Here is a 23,417-nt window from a genome sequence, read left to right on the forward strand (position 1 = left end):
AGTAGGGGTGCGGCAGATAGGGAGTGTCTTGCCTGATTCCCTAGCTGGGAGCATCACGATTTCCAACGAGTCCACGGAGAAATGGGGGAGGTTGGTGGGCGGTGGGCGGGGGCATGTTGCAACTGGAAGCGCTGTTCTCCGAGCCCTGAGCCGCGGGGGCGGAGGCGGCGGGCTGCAGGCTGCGGGCGCCGGGGTCCTGGTGGGCAAGCTGCACCTGCACCCGCTCACCGGCTGCGGCGGGGCCAGCTGCGGGCGTTCTTCGAGCGGTCCCTCCGCGGCCCGGGGAGACGGAGCCGCTACCTGACTCATGTGCCCCAAAGCAGAACAACACAGCGTCCTAACACCCGAAGGGCTCCACATCTACTCCCCCCTAGTCATCCCCCCCCGCCCTCCCACAAAAACCCCTATCCTCCCAATTGGCAACTCAGCGCCTGGGATGATGCGGGCGGCCCCGCAGTGCCCAGCCGCAGCCGCCCGGCCCGAGCTGGCGAGGGAGTGGGGTGCCCGGCGGGCTCCCGGGGCTCCCGGGCAGGGTGCGCAGCGGGCGGGGGCGCCCCGGGCTCCGCGGCGGCCACCGCCCCTCCTGCGGCTGGAGCGCTTCCAGGGCAGAGGCGCAGCGCCGCTCTCCTCCGCGCCCGCTCAGCGGTCCTCCGCTAGTCGCCGTCCCCTCCTCCTGCTCCTCCTCCTCCCGGTGCCCTCAGCAGCCGCCCCGGCAGCCGGCTCCTCCTCCCCCCGCCCCGGGCCCCCCCCGCCCTGGCGCGCTCCCCGCTAACTTTCCCGAGCCCCGAGCGGCGGCGCAGAGCTCCGGCGGCCCCGCGGCCCACTGCAGACCGCGCTGCGAGCGGCTGCGCCGCGTCCCATCCCCGCGCCCCCGGGCGCTCCGGAGACCACAGAACGATGCCCGGGGCCGGGGACCGAGGCGCAGCCCGGGCGAGATGGCTGGGCTCTGGGCTTTTGGGTAAGGCAGCCCCGGCTTCATCCTTTCCCCCTTTCTCCACCCTCCTTGCCCCCGGGGAGGGGACACTTGGCAGAGAAGTGCCTTGGACCCGGTGGGCTCTGGAGTGCGGCGCGGAAGGAGCACCGATGCCAAGAGTTTCTTGCTGGCCGCACGGCTAAGGCCGTGCTCCCCGGGGACCGTGCGCGTCCCCTGCCCAACCGCGGCCAGCCCCGTCATTAGTTCTTTGCTGTCTGTGGTGCCTTCGGCTCCCGGCTGCTGGAGCCGCGTGGTGGGGGCTGCGCCCGGGTCTCCCGAGTTCCGAGGTTTAGGCACGCGGCGGGGAGGGGGTCTGTGCCCTGGGTGTAGGGGGTGCCAGGGGGGCGCACGTGTGATTGTTGGGATGGCGCTTCCTACCCCTGCCCGGAGCTGTTTGCAACTTGGATGCTTGTTGCCCAGGCGTTGGGGGCGGGCATGCACCAACTGGAAGGGGTGAAGGAGGGTGCCCGGGGCGGAGGGGGGGGGGTCTCCCCTTCCTCCTGGAGCTTTTTCTATTTGTCTCCTCTGCCCTGTCTTCTCCAGTGCCCACTGTCTTCCCTGGGGCGCCACACCAAGGACTGGAGAGGGTTGGAGGCTTGGAGGGACTTGGAGGATCCTTCAAGCCCCCTTTTAGGGAGGATCTTGTCTCTCTTCTTATAAAGAGATTCCACAGGGAGGATCTGTTTAACCTGCTCTCAGCTCTTCATTTTTGAGATGAATATGAAGACTGGGGAGACATATCCAGAGGACACAGAAGGAACAGGGTATTAATATCTATTAATATGTACATGATCATTTTGAGTGGCAAACTCCAAGAGATGAGAGAATGATAGGAGTCCAGAATATCATCTCCTCATAAATCAGAGCTGGATTTCAATGTAAGCTGATTCTGTCTCTGGCACCTGTACCTCTTCCTGTTTATATTTATCAGATTTGGCTTTTGGCAGCTCCCCTCATCGGGCTAGGCACATGATATAGGCATTTGTGCTGAAAACAGGGAGACCGGGCTTTTAAGGGCAGTCGCTGCTGTTTCTGCAAATGCAAATAAACTGTATGCTGACCTGCCACACTAAGCACATGGTAGTGGACGGGGGACTGAGTATTTCTTTCACTCAGGAGCCACTGATTTAATGACATCCCTACAGCTAGAGAGAGGACACTGGTGCTTTCTCTTGTCCCTTTGGCACAGATGTGTGCTGGTTTCACAGCGACCCTAATGAGGCCTGAGGCGCCTCTTTGTGGGGTAGGCATAGTGCCGCTGGGCACCAGCACCCCCCATCCCATCTGATCAGCTCAGGTTCCCATTGTGACTGTGGCTGGGGTAAGGGGTCAGTGGGGAATTCAAACTCATACAGCCATTAATCCAGCCCACTTATCAACACCTCTGGTTTCCCTTCTGCCTACTGCCCAGCTGGGTGGTGGGAGGCCAGCCATTAGAATAATCATAGAACCAGTCCTCTGGGGAAACCACATTATACACTGGGGGAGGAATGTGGGCAGAGTCATGGTGCTTTTCTCCGGGTGGAAGCCCCCAGCTCCTCCTGGGACTGTTCAGCTGAGTAGACTAGGTAGGAGCAGAAGCCCAGTGGAACGGGTTTGGATGACTCCCTGAGCTACCCTTTGGGAGCCCAGGAGAAAGCAGAGTGATTCCTAGGTAGGAGACTTCCAGGCCCAGAACTGGTCCTGCCTATACCACTCCCCGCCCCCCTGGTTTACCAAGGGAATACCAACAGGGTCCCCCTTTGGACCTTGCCCAGGCAGCCGCTGCTGAGCCCTCACAGAGGACATGGCTTTGAGCTTGGGACACAGATGCTAAACTTGCTCTCAGTCCAGGAGGGGTGATGCGGAGGCCAACTGGAGAAGCTCCCTGGCAGCATCAGAGCTGGCAGGAAGTTTGGGAACCGTATCACAGAGCTCCCCTAGGATGAGGAAGCCAGGGTCCAGAGAGGGAAGGTGACTCGTCCCACATGACCAATTGATGGTCAAGTGGGATGGAATCCAGGTCTCTTGGGCTTTGTCAGACCAGCTTACCTCCCTAAAGTTTGGTCAGCAGGATTGTGCAGCTGAGCCGAGGGAAGGGGTGAGGCATGCAGGGATCCAGGCTTGGGGGCCCCCAGACAACTACAGAGACTGGGGATGGAGCAGTGGCCTCCTGGGAGTTCCCTACCTTCCAGCCTCCTGGCCTCATATCAGTCTCACACCCATCCTACAGATTCCCCATAACCTCGCAAGACATCCCTCTCTTAGGTGGAGAAAAGTTCATTGTTGCAGTTGAGGTTTCTGTGGGTGTCAGTCCTTTCCTGAGCCTGTAACTGGTAATCTATCTGTCCTGCCCACCCCTTCCTTGTTCCTTGATTTGCTTAATTGCTGTGATCTGTGTTTAATTATCACTTGTGAGGGTGCTATGTTGTGCAACCCTCTGTCTCCGTATGTATTTATTAAGGGTTTGTTTAATGAGAATGCAATTAAGGAGAGGGCTCTGAGACCCCCTGCTGGAAGAAAAAGAAAGGAAAGGGGGAGGTAAAGAGTTCATGCAGAAGCGGGGTGGGCAGGGAAGGGGAGAAGTAGGAGGATGCTCCAGGTTTGAATCTGGACCTGGTGATTGGTCTTTTTCTGGAGATGCTGGCCTGTAGGGTACCCCAAAGCCCTTCTGACTGGCCGCCCCCTGCTGAGATCCATGTGAAAGGTGGATCAGGGCACAGATTCTCCCACTTTGCCCTCTTGCCGAGAGTGTGGGGATCCTCACATAAGTCATGGGCTGGCCGTGCCAGTGCACCCATCCTGTGGCATGCAAGAGAAGGGCCAGGCACACTGATTGGACTTGTTGGCAAAGCTGGTTTTGTTGAGCATCCAGTCATCTCTCAGGGGCATGCTTGTGTCTCAACAAAGCTCCTGGGGGTGGGCAGGAAGTAGGCAGGTTGCCTAGGGAGAGGGAGCTGAAATCTTTCCTGTCTCTGGGCCCAGGTGCCTTGGCTGGCCCAACCCTGCCTCCTGAAGCCCCAGGGGCCTGCACCCCAGGAGGGGTCTTGTCCTGCCTCGGCCCACTTTCTGCCTCTCAGCTCTCACTTTGAGCCTGTCTGACTCCCCCAGGGCCAGAGAGTATCAGCTTCCCCTTACAGTCAGCCTGTTTCCGTCTGCCTTGCAGGCAAGCCCTTGGAGCTAAACTTAGAGTCCCTGCCACCTTGCCCCTCTTTCAGCGGCCCTCCCCTGTGTGTGTGTGTGTGTGTGTGTGTGTGTGTGTGACTGATCCTTGGATGTGGAAAAAAGTGGCAGACCATTTCCTGCCTTGGCATTTACCTTGGAACATCTGATGGTGGCCAGAAGATTCCTGCTGGTGTGAGTATTTAATAATAAGATTTGCACGCGCTGAGTACTTTTTTTTTTTACTTTGGTAAAACTTGGGAGCCCTGAGTCAATCCTCAGACTCCCCCCAATCCCAGCAGCACCCAAATGAGGATGGGAGGGGCCGAAGGCTTCAGAGAATCGCTAGCTAGTGGGTTAGGGCTTTTCAGTGAGCGAAGGCAAAGCTTTGGGGCTCAGGGTGGAATTCCACAGGATCATGAGGACTTGTTCATCGATCCCATGGTGCCAGAAAGAGGCCTCTAATCCTAAACACACATGTGCATGCGCTAAAGTTGTGAGCAGAAGAAATTCTAAGCAGCTTCTTTACTCCAGGGAAATGGCCACATGGCAAGAATTACCTCTCTGAGGTGCTACAGGGTGTGAGTAGAAAATGTGTGGATGGCCTGTGGACATTCTTGGCTGACACTGGTCATTAAGCTAGGGGTGCCCTGGTTCCTTCCAGACCTGTGATGAAGGCCAGACCTGTCCCCCTCCCTCCTTTCAAACACCATCCTCTTCTACTTGCAGGGTGCCTAGGTCAGAGGGATGGACTCATGGGAAGCCCTGCTTGTGTTTTGTAAGCTCGTGTTTCGGCTTTACACGGAAGTTCAGGAGGGAGGAAAGACCGCTATCCTGGCTTGGGGGTGTGCACGTGGGACATGGCATCCCTCACTTTCTCAAGGTCAGCCAGCAGAGCGGGGCCTGCCTTGCACCTGCCAACCAGTCTGCTCCTGCTCCTGGCCTGGCCACCCTACTGAAGCACCCTTCTGGGGGCCTCTAGTGGATCGACACCTGCCTTTGCTCCCTCCCACCCTCCCAGCACAGCATCACAGGTGAGGGAGCATGGGAGACAGGCCCCCCAGGGCTTTCCTATGTACCAGCCTCTCAGACACAGTGGGCAGGGCTTCCAGATGGCCGGGAGGATGTGCGGTGCAGAGGCCAGCCTTGCCCACCTTCAGTGTTGCCTTAACTTGGGCAGGGCTCTGGACTTTTCCGTGGAAGCCGCTGTGCCTTTCCTTTGTTCCCTCCAGGCTATGGTGAGAATGGCAGTGTTTCACTGTGGGAGTCCTGAGAGTATTAGTTAAGTCATCCACGCAGGCACACACTAATCAGGCAGAAATGTGCACTGTCATGAGCTAGACCTTAAAGAAATAGTCTGTCCTCTGTTCTGGATTGTTCTTTTGCTCATTTTTGCTTCTACCTGTTTAAAGCAGTTAGATTTTACTTGTGATGTGTATTTTTGGTGCTCTTAGAGACCCTGTTCTCTGGGTCTCTAAGAGCACCCAGAGACCCTGGCTGGGGTCGTGGAGGTGATTTGACCCCTGACTTGAGTTCCCCCCATCTTCCTGAGGACCCAGGTTCCTGGACAAGGGAGCCAATGAGAGCTGCGGGCTGGAGCTATGGTTCTTCTTGGAGCTTGGGTCCCAAGGGAGGCCTGTGGTTATCAGGAAGCTTCTCCTGAGGGATTTCCTGTCATAGTTCTGTACTCTGTTCCTTGATTTGGAGGAACAATGGGGATCAGAAGCAGAGTTGGGGTGGCCTGTCTGGCTCCTGTCCCTAGACCTCTGGGGGAGGTGTGCTGCAGGGCAGGAGCAGAGGTAAAAAGAAAGCCAGGAGCGCTAAGCAGAGCTAGCCTTGACAGTGTGAGTACTTGCTTTTTCCCTCACTGAGTGTGTGGCCCTGAGCAAGTTAATTTCTGTGTGCCTGTTTCCTCATTTTGTGTATCAAGGATAAAAATAATAACCACCTCCCAGAATTAGTTTGAGGATTACATGAGACAATGTGTATAAAATGCCTCTCCTCTCTTATAGAAAGTGCTAGTTCCAGATTCCCCATTTACTCTGTGGCCCTGGGCAAGTTGCTTAACCTCTCTGAGCTTCAGTTTCATCATCTGTAAAATGAGGAAAATTATAGCTACCTTTTGGTGTTCTAATAAAAGTTGGCGTGAAGGGGATCCCTGGGTGGCTCAGTGGTTTAGCGCCTGCCTTTGGCCCAGGGTGTGATCCTGGAGACCCGGGATTGAGTCCCACGTCAGGCTCCTGGCATGGAGCCTGCTTCTCTCTCCTCCTGTGTCTCTGCCTCTCTCTTCCTCTCTCTCTCTCTCCTCTCTCTCTCTATGTCTATCATAAGTGAATAAATAAATCTTAAAAAAATGTTGCCGTTAATATGTATAAATCCTCTAGCACGACGGTTCTTGAAGTGCAGTCCGTGACCACAGCATTCCCTGGGAACGTTCAGAAATGCAAGTTCTCAGGCTGTAGACCTTCTGAATCAGAAACTCCAGAGGTAGGGCCAAGCTGTCTGTTGTCCTCTAGGATGTTCTGATGTTTTCTCAAGTTGGAAAGCCACTGCTCTAGAACAATTCCTGGCATATAAGCGCCAATCAAAGGATCAGTGCTAACTTTTCAGCACTGACTGGAATGTTGGTGGGCAAGTCCTGCCCTCTTAGGATGAAAGAAAGGATTCTTTTGCTTTGGGGCTTTGGAAAGCTAGAAATAGTTCTTGTTGACCCTAGGCAAGTCACTTAGCCTCTCTGTGCTTAGTTGTCTCATCTATAATAGGGCTCTTCAATAGTATGTCACTCACAGGGTGGGTGTGAGGATCAAATGGGCCCGGCACATACTACTTGCTCAATAAATATCAGCTATTATCCACAGTGGCAGGGGTGATGATGGGTTACCGCACCACTGGATGTTCCTTCTGACCTTTGGGGTGAGAGCACTCCACTTTGCCTTCAGAAGAAAGGGCAATGTGAAGAAGCTGAGTGGAGCCTTGAGGGCAAGAAGCAGGGCTGCCACCTCTCCTCGGAGACCTTTCTGTCATTTAAAAAAGTATCACTTAGGTGGGACAACTGGGTGGCTTAGTGGTTAAACATCTGCCTTCAGCTCCGGGCATGATCCGGGGGTCCTGGGATCGAGTACCGCATCGGGCTCCTTGCATGGAGCCTGCTTCTCCCTCTGCCTATGTTTCTGCCTCTCTCTCTGTGTCTCTCATGACTAAATAAATAAGGTCTTAAAAAAAAAAAAACACATCACTTAGATGCCACCAGGCATCGTTGTCTCAGGTGAGCAAAGCAAGAGGAATGGTTAGGTGCCATAAGGAATTTAGGTAGACAAAAGAGGTCCTTCCTTGATAGTGAGGATGGGAGAAAGAGCAAGATAATTGACCTTTAAAATGAAGACTGATCCTGGCTGTTTTGGGAACAACACCAGTTCTGAGAACTGCCTGTAGGTCTGAGAGCGGACCTGGGCTGAGAGGGGGTTTCCTGGGGCCCAACCAGGACACCCAGTCAGCACAACCAAGTTTCTTTCCACATGGGGCCTTCTTGTCCTGTCTCTAAAATGCACAGTAAAGAATAGTTGGTCAGCTTGGAGCCTTTAGCTCTGGCATTCTGGAAACACCGGGCTGGAGGTGCAAGTCACTGAGAGGTGATGCAGTTTGGGAAGAACTGGGAAACTTTGGGACAGGAATTAATACAGTCATATGGCTGCTCTCAACTGCCCATTAGCTCTCTAGTCAGACCTGGGTTCAGATTTCAAGTTCCCCTAGAAGATGATCAACTTTGGGGAAGGCACTTTGCTCTTCTTCTTCTTCTTTTTTTTTTTTTTTTAAAGATTTTATTTATTCATGAGAGACACAGAGAGAGGCAGAGACACAGGCAGAGGGAGAAGCAGGCTCCACTCAGGGTGCCTGACATGGGACTGGATCCTGGGTCTCCAGGATCACACCCTGGGCTGAAGGTGGTGCTAAACCGCTGAGCCACCTGGGCTGCCCCGCACTTTGCTCTTCTGAGCCTCACTTTCCCATGTGTAAAATGTAGGATTGCTAATACCCATCTTACAGGTGTGTGTGTGTGGGAATGAATGGGATTGCCCATTTGCAGCCCATAGCAAGGCTCTGGGCCAGAAGAGGGATCACTGAGAACCTGAGTAGGACTCTCTCGGAGACCTCACTCAGGGAGACCCCAGATGCCCCTTTCACCTGGGGGCAAGGACATCGCCTAGGCACCTTATTCTGATGCCCCTCCTCCAAGGACCTTGAGTTACAGTGGGATCTCCTCCAGGACTCTGTAGGAGAGGAGGAGGGCCAGGGCCCCTTTCAAGGACTCCGGAGGCTGCTCCTAGAGGCCAGGAGTGGACTCTGATGGTTTCCACTCGCCTAAGCGGCAGGGGTAGTATTGGTGTCCTGGGGAGTCAGGTGTGGGGACAGGAAGAGCTGGGGAGGGGGCCGGTGCTGGAAGGACCTTCCCAGGAGGAGGGTCCCACGGGCTGCAGGTCTGGAGGGGTCAGCGGTCCAGCGCGCTCTCCAAGCCGCCCCGCTCTCGCGCGTCCCTGTGGCGTGGAATCTGCCCCACGCGTGTCTCCCACCCTCCCTCTCACTTTGTGTCCTGCGACCCCTTTCCCCGGCCGCCGGCCCCCGGGTGCTGCCGGCTTGTCGTCCTGGCCTGGGCCGGCTCCCCCCCAACCCAGGCCTCTCCACCCGTGGGGCCGTGGGCCCCGTGGGAGCATCCGGGGCTCGGGGGGTCGAGAGGCCTCTGCGCAGAATCGCGGGCTCCACTTGCCCATTTTCTCTTCTTCGCCACAAGGGACGGGCTCCAGCCTCCACCCCGCCCTGGACCCCCCTGGACCCCACCCCTCCAGCCCCCAGATACGGACACTTAATTGGGGGGCGGCGCCCCGTCCCAGGGGAAATTCCCTCGGCAAATAGGCGGAGCGGGTCGGGCACTTGGGGTGATGGGGGGATGGCACCTGCGGGGATGGCACCTGCGGGCACTGTGTCCGCAGGGTGGGGGGCGCGGCCGCCCGTGAGGGCCTCGTTTTCCTGGGTTGGGGTGACCTCTGCTGGTCATTCGGAGTGCCACACGGGCGGGCGGCTCGCTGGTCTAGGCCAAGCGCCCAGTGGGGGTGCGAAGGGGGTGGGGTGGGGGTGGGAGTGGCTCAGACAGTGTTAATTGACGTAAAGAGAACCGTCCTCCCGAAGTTGATACAGAGGGTGACAGCGACCTCCTTGCCTGGCCAAGCCTCTCCTCCCTCCCAGCGTCCTCTTCCAGAGCTCAGGCTGGAGATCCCCGCAGGGGTTTATTAAGGGAGGTGGTGACTGTCACACAGGTCTCTTCCTGCTCCCCGCATCCCTGTCCCTGGAGGTGTCCGTGGGGAAGGCCACCACGATCTACGCTGTCAATGGCACGGAGATCCTGCTGCCCTGCACCTTCTCCAGTTGCTTTGGCTTCCAGGACCTCCACTTCTGGTGGTCCTACAACACCAGTGATACATTCAGGACAGTAAGTACTGGGGGAAGGACAGACCCTCCTCCCTTCCCTGTCCCCTCACCGGTGCCTCCCTATTCCCTGCTCTGGTCCCTTCTGGACTGACCTCCCTGTGATGGTCCCCAGAATCCACCTTTTGTCATCCTTTCTCCTAGCATTCTTTCCAGAGCTTGTCCAGAAGGATGGAAGTGGGAGGGATGCTTAGATGGTGCTGCCAGAATTTGGGGTTTGTTGGAATTCTTGGCTAGAGTCCTTTGTCTGGTCTGAAGAAGTGCCTGAAACTTGGATTGCTTGTGTAAAAATAATTTAATAATAATAATAAAAAAAACAGAAGAGACAAAGACCTGTGGAAGGCTTGGAGAGAAGAAATGAGAAACATCCAACTGGGAGAACAGCTAGGGAACTGGACCTAGAAAGAAGGGAGAGGAAGCTAGGGAAGAGAAAGCTCTCCTGCAGGAGCATCGGCAGGGCTGTGGGCTGGGGGTGGGGATGGATCAGGCGACAGGTGTTTGGTGAGTACTCGCTGTGCAGTCTCGTAGGGGACCCGAAGTGTACACAAGGAAGCCACAAGAGACCAACTCTGGTTGTAATTAAACACTGGGTTCAGAGGCTGTTGATGGACATTGCCTTAGGATTGATCCAGGTCTTGATGGAGGGCCAGAATCAGGGGGACGGGGACAAGTTGTCAGCAAAGGCTGAGGTGGTGGCAGTGGCGGTGGTGACAGAGGGAAATGAGAGTGGTATTTGCCAGAGCCATTACCTAAAAGGCTTTTATGAAGAAAGCAATAAAAGCTGTGCTTCATTCCAGGGAGATCTTAATGACAGAAAATGGGTTTTGCTTGAAGCAAGTGAAATTCAGGTTAGACAAGCGGAGCTATCGATATTGGAAGGAAACCAAGTCCGGGGAGCACCTCTATAGGCTCTTTCTGGACCTGGACAGGGAGGCATCCAAGGAGTGGGCTCGAGTGATGCTCTCTGACTCTTGACCCTGCTTCTTTCCTGGCCACCTCTTCCCCATCCCCCCCCCCCCACAGCTCATAGACGGGACGGTGAAGAACGAGAAGTCTGACCCCAAGGTGAAGTTCAAAGATGATGATCGCATCACTCTGGAGGGTTCCACTAAAGAAAAGATGAACAATATTTCCATTCTGCTGAGGAACCTGGAATTCAGCGACACGGGCAAATACACCTGTCACGTGCAGAACCCCAAAGAGAATAATTTTCGACACCAGGCCACCATCTTCCTCCAAGTTGTTGATAAATGTAAGCAGTGGGGGGCTGGGGCCAGGGCAGCAGAGTGGGAAGCACTTCATTTCAGTCGGATGGCAAAATGGACCACACTGGTGTTTCCTTTTTGCTTTATGCTTTCAGAAGTTAATGGAGTCACATCTGGAAGCTCAAATAACTTAGCTCCAATACTTTCTCTGTCACTGAACAGCTTATGATACACACTTAGCCCCTCTGAACCTGGTTTTCCTCATCTGTAAAATCGATATCACCCTACGGTGCCTGTGAGAAGTAGGGATGCGATGTAGGAGTGGCTTGTGGTGGGAAAGTCCTCTTCGTGTGCTGATTATTACCATTCTTGCGTATTCCCCTGGCAGCTGTTGATCGAATGCCAGGTATCACACCAAAAGTGCTATGAATGATCCCCGGTGTTCTTGCTTGAGGAACTGAGAGTGTGGGTAGGACAGGAGACTGGTAGACAGAGGACTGACATAGGGGAAGAGCACGTAGAGGCACAGGCAACTGAGATTGATAAGAATGGTCACCCCACTCTGGAGCTTAAACCCCAGTTGGGGATCACAGTCTGACACAGTTGGAACAATGGGGCAGTGAAGAAGCCTGTGGGGAGGAGCCAGGTGGTCACACGACCCCAGACACTAGATGTGGTTAGAGAAGGGGCTGGAGGTGTAACGCTGGGCTTCCTGGGCAGGGAGCCTGGAAGGCTAGGGAGGCACAGAGGTAGAGACTGCTCTAGGATCCTGCTTGTACCACATTTCTTGTGTGCCTGGGGGCTCCCTGCTCTCCTGGATGATGGGCGGGGGGGGGGGGGGGCGGTAGGTGCGCCTGGAGAGAGAGATGCCTGTGAGTTCATCTGTTGGCTGTGCCCAGGGTAGAGCCAGAGGCCATCTAGGCAGCTTGCTCTGAGCCTGGAACCTTCTGAGTCTAGGCTGTGTATGGCACCTTCCTCTATGTTGGGATGTTGTCCCACTTTGTGCTCAGTCTTTGTAAGAGTGAAGAGGAGGGAAGGGGCAACAATGTTTAAGGAGCATTTCAGGGTGCTGGGCACTGAGGTAGGTGCTGTCCCTTGCCTTTGCACCTTTGTCCCTCACACATCCCGTTGAGGGGATCTTTTCTCCATTTTTCCAGATTACTTGACTCATCTAGCCAACAAATATTTATTGAGCACCTACTTATGTGACAGACATTGTTCTAGGCACCGAGGATATAGCATGAACAAAGTAGACAAATTCCTGCCCTTACGGAGATTTCCTTCCAGTCAGGGGAGATATGTAGTAAAATAAAGAAGGAAATAAAAAAAAAAAAAAAAGAAGGAAATGGGTGGCTCACTTGGTTTTGTGTGTGCCTTTAGTTCAGGTCATGATCCCGGGGTCCTGAGACTGAGCCCCATGTTGGGGGCTTTTCTCTCTCCCTCCCCTTGCTTGTGCTCTCTTACTGTCTCTCTCTCAAATAAAAAAAAATCTTAAAAAAAGGAAATGATGTTGTATAAAAGAACATAGCTAGTGTTGTAGAGAAAAAGCAAAATGGGGAAGGAAAGAGGGGGTGCTAGCAGTGTCACTAGGGAAGGCCTCACCAGAAAGGTGATATAGAATAAGCACATTTGAAGAAACTACGAGGATATCTTTGTGAAGATAGTCCAGGCAGTGGGAACGGCAAGTGCAAAGGCCCCGAGGCAGATACTTGAACATCAAAGAGGTCAGAGTGTCTGGAACAGGGCAAATGGCAAGAAATGAGTCAGGTTAAGCCATACTGTGTGGGACCTTGTAAGTGAAATGGGAGCCACTGAAGAGCTCTGAGCAGAAGAGTTAACCCAGAATAAACTCTCTGTAGCGTGAAGAATAGACAATGGAGTAAGGAGTCCAGTTAGGAGGACTCCAGGCCAGGATATCTTGGGCCAGTGAGGTACTGAGCAGTCAGATTCTGGAATTTTTAATTTAGGGCCATTAGGATTCTTAGGTGAATTGGCTGTGAGGTTTGGAGAAGGGAGGGGTCAAGGATGACTCTAAGGATTTTGGTCAGAACAACTGGAAGGATGGAATTTTCTCAGCAGAGGTGGGGAGATGGTGAGTGGAGCAGGTTCTGGAAGTCAGGAGTTTAGTTTTCAGAGCGGGAAACTGAGGTAGAAGGTTACTAGTTCATTAGTGACTACTGAGATCCGATAGTTACAATCCAGATAACCTGACCCCAAAGTCTTCCTGCCACATAGAAGTTGTTATAGGGAGATTCTTGATTTTTCCCACATGTACAAAGGGGGCCCAGAAAGAGGCAATGAAATTCTCATGTGGCAGTTTGGGGGTCAAGTCAAAACGGCTCTGGGCCCTGGGTCTGGATTATTCCAGAACTGTGTGTGTCTGTGGGAGGGGATGTGGGTGGAGGGGGTGGAGGAGGAACCTCTTTGTGTTGTGCCTTCACCTGATGGACGCCATCTTCCAGCTTCTGCTTCCTGCTGGAAGGCCTCCAGAGGGTTGGGGGCTGGGTGCGGGTGGGCATGTCCCAGATGCCAGGGTTGGAGGGCTGTACCCATCGGGCTGCCATCGTGCTGGGCTCCAGGTGACTCCTCCCCTCGCCCAGCCTCTTCTCCCCCTGCTCTGGCCATATAGTGGAAGAAGTGGACAACACGGTGACCCTCATCATCCTGGGCGTCGTGGGTGGGGTCATCGGGCTCCTCATCTTCATCCTGCTGGTCAAGAAGTTCATCGCCTTCGTCATCAAGAAGACTCAGGAGAAGAAGTGAGTTGACTCCATTGTACCCTCCGGTCCTCCCCCGGCGCACTATCCACTCCCATCTTGTGCTGTGGGTGTTCCCAGCATTGTTCCATTCCACTGTCATCTGCCCCCATCCGCCTTCATCTTTCCATCTGTCCCCTCATCCCATCCTCTCTTCCCACTCCTGCCATTCTTTCCTGTCTCCCGGCCCCTCTTCCTCTCCCTCCTAATACATATTTATTGAGCACAAGGAGTTCCCTGGGTACATGAACTTGCTCTTCCTCATCCTGCTGCCTTCCTGTCCATCCCATTAGCTTCTCTCTTTCCATTTGTACCTTCCCAACCTAAATCCTACCAAAGGATTTAGGTTGCCTTGTTTTTTTAATCAGAGAAAATACGAGATTCCATGCACAGAAACTCTAAAATGGGAAAACCCTTCTAGGCAGATGGGAGTCTCACTGCGAAATTCTTTTTTTTTTTTTTAAGATTTTATTTATTTATTCATGAGAGATACACGGAGAGAGAGGCAGAGACACAGGCAGAGGGAAGAAGCAGGCTCCCTGTGGGACTCAGTCCTGGGACTCCGGGATTACACCCTGAGCCAGAGGCAGATGCTCAACCACTGAGCCACCCAGGCGTCCCTGCGAAATTCTTCAAGTTCACATGTGGGAGACTGAAAAAAAAAAAAAATCTAAAAAGGCTTATATGGCCTCCCCAGAAGCCCCAGGGCGAGCTCAGGTTTAAGATAGACACTCAGAGGGCAGCCTGGGTGGCTCAGTGGTTTAGCGCCTGCCTTCAGCCCAGGGCCTGATCCTGGAGACCCAGGTTCGAGTCCCAAGTCAGGCTCCCTGCATGGAGCTTGCTTCTCCCTCCGCCTATGTCTCTGCCTCTCTCTCTGTGTCTTTCATGAATAAATAAATAAAATCTTAAAAAAAGATAGACACTCACACCTCTCAGGGGAAGGAGAGGGAAGACGGGGAGATGGAGAGGGTACGAGCCCCTGATCCAGACTTGCCAGAGCTGTGGCAGGCTCCGGAGCAGCAGGAGTGAATGTAAAAAAGCATTTTGAAGCTGTGTTATCAGCAAGAAAGATAAGAGGACAACTTCGGGGAGTTGGAGCAGAGAAGGTGGTAGAAGCGAGGACCAGAGAGGGTGATAGTAGCAAGGAGATGCAAGGGGGAAGGGGGAGCTGCTCTGGTTCTATTCGCATCATTCTGCTTTCTTGAGTAGACGAAGTTAGGCTGGAAAGGGCAGAAATCCTGCTGGTGGGGGGGGGGGAGGCTGCAGGCAGAGGGGATGTTAAGGGGATGGCACTGGGGGTGGGGAGCAGGAGGCCCTGGGTTTCTCCTCCAGCGCTGGCTGAGATGAAGAATTCTTGGATGGCCTCCCTGCATCATGGCCAGGGTTTTGGAGATTTTGAGAGGGGCCAGGAGCATGGAGTTAGATCATATTCTCTTCCTAATAACCAGTTTTGCTACTAATGGTTAGCAAAATTGGAGAGCAGATTATTCAACGTGTGGTTTAAAAGCACCTAGAAAAGAAAACAGGGATCACTGGGAGCCACCATGGGTTCATCGAGAACAAGGTCGACCACACCTTTTCTTGCTAGGGCGCTGGTGGATCAGGAGATGGCTGTGGATAATAACACTTCTTGTCATTCATCGAATGCCTACCATGTGTTAGGTACTCTGGCAGCTATTTATATAATAGCCATAATTTTTATTTTACAGTTGAGCAAGGCGGGGCTCAGAGTGGTTACATGACTTGCCCAGGCCACACAGCCAGAAAGTCATAGACCTGAGATTTGCACCCTGACTTGCCTGGCTTCCGAGCTTTAACCACTTTCACCATACCCTGCTGTTTCAGGGAGTATATCCAGAGTTCATTCATTCATTCTTTCATCTGATGGCTATTTTTGAAGTAGTGTGTACAAGGCACTGTGCCAGGTACTGTAGGAAATTCTGGAAGGAATGACATTCTGCCCTTAAGTAAAGAAGACAGGACGTATATGCAAATAAATGTAAGACAAGGTAGAGAAGGTAGGTGCTTTAGAATGCTCCAGGGGTTCAGAAGAGGGTGGAATTCTAGGGAAGGATTTTTGGCTGAAGGGTGATTGTGGTAGGCCTCGCAAAATGGATATAATTTAAGCCTTGGGGAGGGTGAGGAGAGGGGTGTTCCAGAATTGCTGAGAGCAGAGGCAGAGAGTCTGGGAAGAGGCATGTGTCTGGAGGACAAGGTGTTTTGTTGGTTGAGAGGGTGGAGTGTGTTAGGGGGGAAGGAGAGAACAACCCTGCAGAGGGTGTTGCAGGGAGACCCCTGGGGACCCAGGAGGCCAGGTTGAGATTGGCTTTCCTCCTGGCTGCAGCGGAGCTGGTGAGGGCTTTCAGGGCCTGCCATGGTCAGAGGGCATTGGAAGAAAGGGTCTGGCTTTGGTGGGACTGGGCAGGGGGAGGCTGGAGGTGGAAGACAGTCCACAGGGAAGCCTGAGAGGGGTCCTCTGAGCATGAGAAAAGCCTGCATGAAGAGCAGGGATGGGGTGGTTTCTCAAGAAGAGGGGAGGTGTTGGACAGCATCTCAGGATCCGTTCTGGACTTCCACTCATGGGGGCAGTTCCCTTTGTCTGAAATGTCTCCTCCCTCCTTTCCTGCTCATCTTTGTGGGTCTCTACTTCTGTGACATGTCTGAAGAGCCCTCCCTGATCCCTGGAAGGGGACTTCCTAGGTGGATCCCTCCTTGGTAAACCCTTCATCCTATCTTTATCACGTTGTTTTACGGTTACTTATGTAATAATGCCACATTCTCTGGAAGACTGCAACTTTTCTGAAAGCAGGCACCCTTCTAGTCTGACACAGTGCTTGGTACCCACAGATTCTCAGTAAGGAAATATGGAGTGCTTAGGAGTACAGTAAGGTGGACAGGAATTGTCTGGGCTGACTATACCTTAGGTGTAGAGATAAGTAGCTAGCTAGATGATTGACAGATTGATCCATCTGAATAGAGGTCTTCAGGGCTCTGCTTATTCATTGTTATTAAGATTTGAATTGTACCAGGAATGATGCCAAATTTCCAGGAACCTAGTGACTATGTTGGAGAACAAAATTGGGATTGAGGAAGAAGGAGCTCCATAGGCTGGAAATATGGACTAAATTTTGCAAGACAAAATTGATGAGGTCAAAGTAGTAAGCCCTTCCTGAAGTCCTCAAAGCCAGCAACACAAGCCCAAGGTGAGGCTAAGCTAGTTTAGCCACGGCAGCCATGGAAAGGGCTGGAGATTTTCATGAGCAGAAAGCTCGGGGTGAGGTAGGAGTCAGGTGTGCTCTGGAGAGCTCTGCACAGCCTGGGTGCCGTTGGGGTGGGACGTGCTAACTTTGGAGCATGTCCAGGTCCGGGCAGTCAGGGGGGTGAGCCTTCCAGGGGATGTCTTCCCATGTGACCATCTCTCCTTCCTGTGGCCTTCTCCCCCGTCCCACCACCCTCTGCCCACACCTGCCATCCTTGATGCCGGGACCTCTGCCCCTTCCACGAGCATTCTTCTACCTCTGGTCACCGCCAGCTCAGGGAGGAAGGGCCTGCCGGGGGTCTGGGGGAGGAGCTCTGTGCCCTTGCCATGTTGCCTGCTGGCCTGCACCCTTCCCCCTGGGATGGCACAGCCTGAGAATTAGTTTGGTTTGGCTTCCTGTGAGCACTGACCCCTGGGAACAGTGCCTGGTACCCTTGCCTCCTGCCACACTGGCACGACTAGGTGATGGTGGGCCTTAGTGGGTCCTGTCTGCCTGCCAGGCACTGTTCTAGGTGCTTACTGATGCTTCATGGCACCCCCACAAGGAAGGTGTCATCGTCATGTCCATTTTATAGATGAGAAAACTGAGGCCTAGAGAGGTTGGGTGACTTGACCCCTTGCCTTGCCACCTTTGCCCTACAGAAGGCGAGGGGGAGGGTGCGAGGCTGGTCACGGGGCCCACGGCTCCACTCCACAGCTGGCCCCTGACTCTGGCCTCTCTCCTCCTCTCTCCCTCTCCAGGAAGGAGTGCCTCGTGAGTTCCTCAGGGAATGATAACACAGAGAATGGCTTGCCTGGCTCTAAGGCGGAAGAGAAACCACCAACCAAAGTGTGAGGCCCCGCTGGGGGCCAAGCAGCCGCCCGGGCCTCACTTGCCGATGATGAACGGATGCTTGAGCCATGTCCGTGAACCCACGTGCCTGAGACACCTGCTGCTTGGCTCCAACTGTAGTCTTTCTGGGGAGACATTGGGGTCCAGCCCAGCCTGCCTGCCTCCTCCCAGCCAGGGCTCCCCACGGATGAGGGCTGGCCAGAGGAGGGGGCCTGTGGAAAGCTCAGGAAAGGAGAGCTGGCTGGTGAGGAAGGCGGGGTGCCCCCTCCCACCCCGCCGACACCTGGGATACATGGGGTCTTCTTCAGTCTCCCCACCCTGTATGAGCAATACCTTGGTTTTCCTCCAGATTTCTCGTTAAGAGAGGCTTGTGGGGATCAGCAAGGCCTGCCCCAGTAGCTGGACCCCAGTGAATAGTGTGGAGATCTAACCCTTTTGGTGGTGGAAGTGGCCTAGGGGACTGGGTGCAGGATCTGGGGGTGGCAGCCTGCTGAAGGGGGGCCTCTAGTGAGAGGCTCTGATGGATGCGTGATCCCCAGGTCCCTCTAGGGAGGCGCTTCCTTTCCTCCCCACCACGGGGTGGTCCGCTGTCCCCTCCGCCCCCCACTGCTGCTTGGAGTCTGTGAACACTCCCCACTAGGGCTGGCCACCTTGGTCTTGGGGGGGGTCCCAAGACCTGCTGCCAGGGGTCTCCCCTGGCTTGTTCCTCTGATCTCTGAGTTCGTGAGGGGCATGTGAGGGGGGCCCTCCAGCCTTCATGGAGAACTGGGGCGCTACCTATGCCTTTCCTAGCATTTCTCCTTGGGGAACCAGGACTGCAGAGGTTGGCGAGCCGGTGTCCAGGGCCTCTTGGCTACTGGGGTGCCCACCCCAGCCCGACCAGTGCTGGCTGCCCCTTCTCCTCGGCATGGCGGGACCATTGCCGCCCCTGGGAACTCCCAGGCTTGGCTCCCCCACTCCTGCTCCTCTTTCCCCGATGCAGCAGGTGGCATCATCTTGCTTGAGATGTTGTACCCTCAGACCCTCCCCTCCTGTGGGTTCACTCCTCCTGTGCCCGTGCCCAGCCATCACACCCTCTCCCCTGGCTCAGGGTTGTTCACCTCTAACCCGGGGTCAAGGGCTTGCTTTCACCTCAGGGATCCTCTTGCTTTGGAAGAGGGGGCCCTTGGGTTTTCTGGCTGCTTCCTGTTCAGCTGTGCCACCGCCTCTCCCTCCCTGGGGTTGGGGAGGAGCAGGAAGAGAGTGCTCACAGTCTTCCTTTGCTTTTCTGAGAACTGGTTTGCACACCCCTGTGTGGGGGGCTGGACTGTGCCTTAGCTCCTTGTGTCCCGGCTCACCCCCTCTGTCCCTTCTCCAGCCTGAATGGGACAGCCAGCTCTGGTGTGGCACTATGCGAGGGGTCCCCAACCTGCCAATGCCCAAGGCCATGCCAGGGACCAGGGAGCTGGGGTGGTGCCAGCAGAGGCCCCCTGGACGTGATGGGATCTTGGAGCTGTCCGGGTTCCCGACAGGGAGAGCAGCCCTCTCTGACACTGTGTCCTCTAGGCCTGAGAGGGAAAGGGGCAGTAGAGGTTATGGGGGCTGCCTCAGGATCCTCCCTGTCAAAAGGCAGCTGCAGGCTTCCCCTAGGGCAGAGGCAGGGGAGGCGAGGAGCAGCAGCTCCTGCAGGGCGCCTGGCTGGGGCCCACGGCCCTCACTGCATCTGATGGGTTTGCAGGGTCCCACTCTGATCTGCCTCCGGGGCTCCCATCCTTGTCCCCCCAAGAACCCTAGGTTCAGGTTCAGATTATCCTGGCTTGAGAGCAGACAGACCAGAACTACCAGGCATTTGGAAAACTTCTTGTGGCTACCTTCAGGAGAACGGTTTTCTTCCCCCTTCCCAGTTCCAACATTTGAACAAGCTGAGTCGCCTGGGCTCCTCTTACTCTCTTCAGAGGAGGGGGGCGGTGGGGGAGGAGTGTCACCCTCTCCACTCCTGGGTCTGTCTCTTGCTGACTGATAGGTGGGTCATGCATCTTCTCTGGGCTCAGCTTTCCCCATCCATAAAGTGGGTGTAATCATATTTACCTACCTCCCAGGATTGTTGTGAGGCTCGGCGAGTTTTTGTCTAAAAAAAAATCGTTTTGGCTTGGAAAGGGATCTTGGAGGCCAGGCATTATAAGTGGAGGGATTTTTCCAAGTCCATCCTGTCCTCACCTCTGTGTCCCCTCCCTAGGAGATACACACGCACAGACATACATGCACATGCACGCATGCACTTTCTCTGTCTCTCTCACTAACTCTTGCTCTCTCTCTCTTCCCACTCCTCCCCCTTGGGATTATTTTAGTCTTTGTAATATTAGAAACCTTGGCACTGATGCTTAAAGGTACTTATCCATGGCTTTTGTTTGGGAGTTTTCAATTCAGGTGATAGAATAGGGACTGTAGGGGGACATTTTTGGTGGCCCCAATGCCTGGGGGCATCATGGACATTTAGTGAGCAAGTACTAAGAATGCTCAGCTTCATCCTCACAGCAGAGAAGTGTTCTGCTCCAGTGCTGGGGTGAGACCCATGGAGGAGCACTGGATGGATTGCAATGGAATGTATATGGGCAGAGCCATCTTCCCAAGCAGAGCCTCAGTGTGTGCAGATCTCAGAGGGCGGTCTCCAGGGGCTGGTGAGGGTGTTTCCAGGGCTGGTGGGCTAGAGAGAGCCATTTGTAGGATTGATCTTGGAAGCCCTGCAGGCATCAGCTGTGCTGATAGTAAAGTCACTAAGACCAAAGACAGTCTTTCCTAGCTCTCCATCCTTGACTTCAAACCGAGACCTCAGCATTCCAGGCCTTGGGGTTCTCCCTGGGTAGGAATTGAGCAAAAAGCCATCAGAATGAACCTGTAAGGTGAGGGTGGCCTGGGAGAGGGGCCGATGGAGCTCAGACCTTTCCCACCTGGCTGGCTGACCAGAGCTGGAGGTGAAGCGAGGGGTGTGACAGCGTGCCCTTGAGATGGTGGCAGGAGAGGGTGTGCGAGTGGAGACACACACCTGTGGACTGGGGGCTGTGCATGGAAGAGCAGATGTATGGAGGTGTGTGTGTCTGAGATGGGGGAGACTCTGCACACGTGGGGAGCCATCTTCCCTGGCTGGATCTATACCTGTTGGGACATCAGGAGCCTGAGAAAGGATAGGAGACTGAGAGGAAGACCAGCCATGCTCTTAGGTTCCATAACTCCATGACTCCCTCCCTGTTAGGGACAGCTGCCATGAGTGCTGGGGGAGGGGGGGCAAGGAGGGGAACTTCTCAAGAAACCCTACAGCTTGCTTCACTTTACTCTGTCCCAGGTTGGAGTCCCGCCCCTCCCACCTCCCACCTGATATTCAGAGCTTATGACTATCTTATGCATGGTTTATTCCTCTGGCTTGGATGACAATACCCATAGTCAATTGTTTTATATAACTATAGATCAAATCAGTGCAGCAATAGGTCTGGGAGGCCTCTGGTCCATGGGTGCCTCTGGGAGGCACACATATGCACACACCCAGCAATGACTTGTGTTCAAGCACAGAATGGATGTGATCAACTATCTTGCCTTTATAACATGTTTGGCATTGTAGAATTTTATTTAGCTTTGCCTTGGATGAAATAAAAAATTATGTTTAATAGAAATGGCTTGGGGTTTCCATTTTTAGGCTCACTGGGAGTTGGGTTCCAGTTTTATTACTTGTCAGCTGTAACTGGGACAAATTCCTTTGCTTCCCTGAGCCCCAGTCTCCCCAGTCTCCTTGTCTAAAATGTTACCTGCCTCGGTAAGATCACACGTGGAAAATGTCGAAGAATGTGTGGCACATTCCCGGGGAATTCAAGTTATACTAGTGCTGATTCCTTCTCTGGAGAAGTTGGAAAGCTGGCCCTTTAGTACTGGAGTCATTGCCAGGGCCCTGCCTATGCTGCTGACCTTGGTAATGATCCTGGTACCACACTACATGTCCTCACATTCCCCTTCCTCCGGGGCCCCCTGCCCCAGGTTAACATTTGGCGACAGGTGAAATCTGCTTCAAAGAAACAAGGGTGACTTTGAAAAGCACAGACAAATACTGTCTGGTGTATATGAGCACACTGGGCTTTGCTTGGCTGGTCCCTCCCGCTGGCTGTTCCAGGGCAAAAGCTATCTGGTGGTAGGAGAGGAGAGGAGCTTTGGCTTGTATCTCAGGAATGACCCAACCCATGCACATTTCTTATTGTTGATCTTAAATGATCTGAACATGGATTACCCAAGCACTCCTGGCTTCAGAATCGTTCCTGGCTGTCGGGCATAAGGCCACACTGGTAAGGAATTGAGGATATGTATGAATGAGTTCTGGCCAGCAAGGGTAGAGTCTACTATGCCTGCCTATTTTTTCTCACACCTGAAACCCTTTGAACAGCAAATCTCATCTGTGTTCAAAATGCACCCTGAACTCAATCACCTGTGCAATCCTGGAGCAGGCCGCCATGGGCTTTTGCCCGGATTCCCACAGTACCTTCCTCACTGCTCTTCCTACCTCTGCCCATGCCCGACCTCGGTCTGGTCTCTTGAGTGATCCTTTCAAAACAAAATGAGATGATGTCATCTGTGCTTCCAGACTAGGCAGAGACTTGGGGACCATGTATCTTTGAACCTCAAACACCTAAGAAACGGGAAAGAATAGATGACATGGTGGTTTTCAGATGTAGGAGCAAAGGAATTGGAGGCCGGTGATTCCAAAGAAGGATAGACAAGCAAGGTTATCCTACTGTTGGCTGAGCTTACAGCATGGAGAGGATTTCCTGACCACAGTGCGGGGAGGGGACCCTGGCTAAGCCCTGCAGCTCTAAGTTGATGAGAAACTGGAAGGTGATGGCAATTAGAACTCACAGGGCCAGACACCTGCCCAGAGTCCTGGCGAGCCTTCAGCTGACACTGATGGTGGGGTGTGGGAGGAGACCATGGGAGGTCCCAGGCAAAGGCACGGGGAAGGGTGGAGGGTGGAAGTCCTGGGGCTGACAGGGCAGCCTTTCATCTGGGGCTGATCCCACCCCCTCCGGAGGCAGCACCCTTTGAGCACCCTTCCTACCTCCCATGAATTACAAAGTCAGTGGCAACGTTCTTATTCCGCCCGGTGTGAGCTCCCATTCTGGCTGCACCTCTGCTGAGGCTCTTCTGCGCCGCAGGTAATTCCCTCACCTGCAGGCCTCTCCGTTGGTCTCCACAGACGCCAGGGGCCCCTTTGTAGGTCTCCAGAGTTCTCCCCGTGAAGCTCGCTCTGCTCCAGGCCTTTGCAAGGGTGAGCCTCACCGGCGCTGTTCCCCCATCTCCGGGGCTCTGGCAGGTTGCCAGGCTCTGGCCGGCTCCCCCTTCCTGTACCTGAGTATAGATGTAGGGCGCACTTGCTTTGCTTCTTTGCTCTCGGAGATCTTGGTCCTATGCTGCCTCGGGTCCTGTGTCTGAAATCCATTCCGCACACGGCGGCCTCAGTTTTTGAGTTGTTTCAGATGGGAGGGTGAATTTGCTCTCATTCTTTGTCAGAAGAAATTCATGAAAACTTGCAGTCACAGAGAAATCTATACACGCGTGTTTATAGAAGCTTTGTCATTGCCAAACAAACCAATCTAAATGTCCTTGAGCTTGTGAATGGATGGATGGACAAGCTGTCGTCCAGCCATACTGCAGCCTAACCTTCCGTGATAAAGAGCTGTGTGTGCCAGTGTGGATGAACCTCTAACGTTAGCATTATGCTAAGGGAAAGAGTTCAGGGTTGAGCAAGTACCTACCTTAT

At 54.1% G+C, this 23,417-nt stretch overlaps 1 protein-coding gene across 1 annotated transcript; it reads left to right on the plus strand.

The window, feature by feature from the left end:
- Positions 1–778: 778 nt before the first annotated feature.
- SCN4B (sodium voltage-gated channel beta subunit 4) lies at positions 779–21,288 on the plus strand. Its single transcript, XM_038536006.1, has 5 exons — positions 779–958; positions 9,424–9,596; positions 10,616–10,844; positions 13,427–13,556; positions 17,554–21,288. The coding sequence occupies exons 1-5, from the start codon at positions 898–900 to the stop codon at positions 17,645–17,647; spliced, it is 687 nt and encodes a 228-aa protein (XP_038391934.1). The 5' UTR covers positions 779–897; the 3' UTR covers positions 17,648–21,288.
- Positions 21,289–23,417: the final 2,129 nt, after the last annotated feature.

This window comes from Canis lupus, chromosome 5, assembly GCF_011100685.1.
Source record: "Canis lupus familiaris isolate Mischka breed German Shepherd chromosome 5, alternate assembly UU_Cfam_GSD_1.0, whole genome shotgun sequence".
Lineage (NCBI taxonomy): Eukaryota > Metazoa > Chordata > Mammalia > Carnivora > Canidae > Canis > Canis lupus.

Coding starts and splice junctions, on each gene's coding strand:
- SCN4B (XM_038536006.1), top strand. CDS start 898: ATGCCCGGGGCCGGGGACCGAGGCGCAGCCCGGGCGAGATGGCTGGGC. Junction 9,597..10,615: donor CCAGTGATACATTCAGGACA/GTAAGTACTGGG, acceptor CCCCCCCCACAG/CTCATAGACGGGACGGTGAA. Junction 10,845..13,426: donor CCTCCAAGTTGTTGATAAAT/GTAAGCAGTGGG, acceptor CTGGCCATATAG/TGGAAGAAGTGGACAACACG.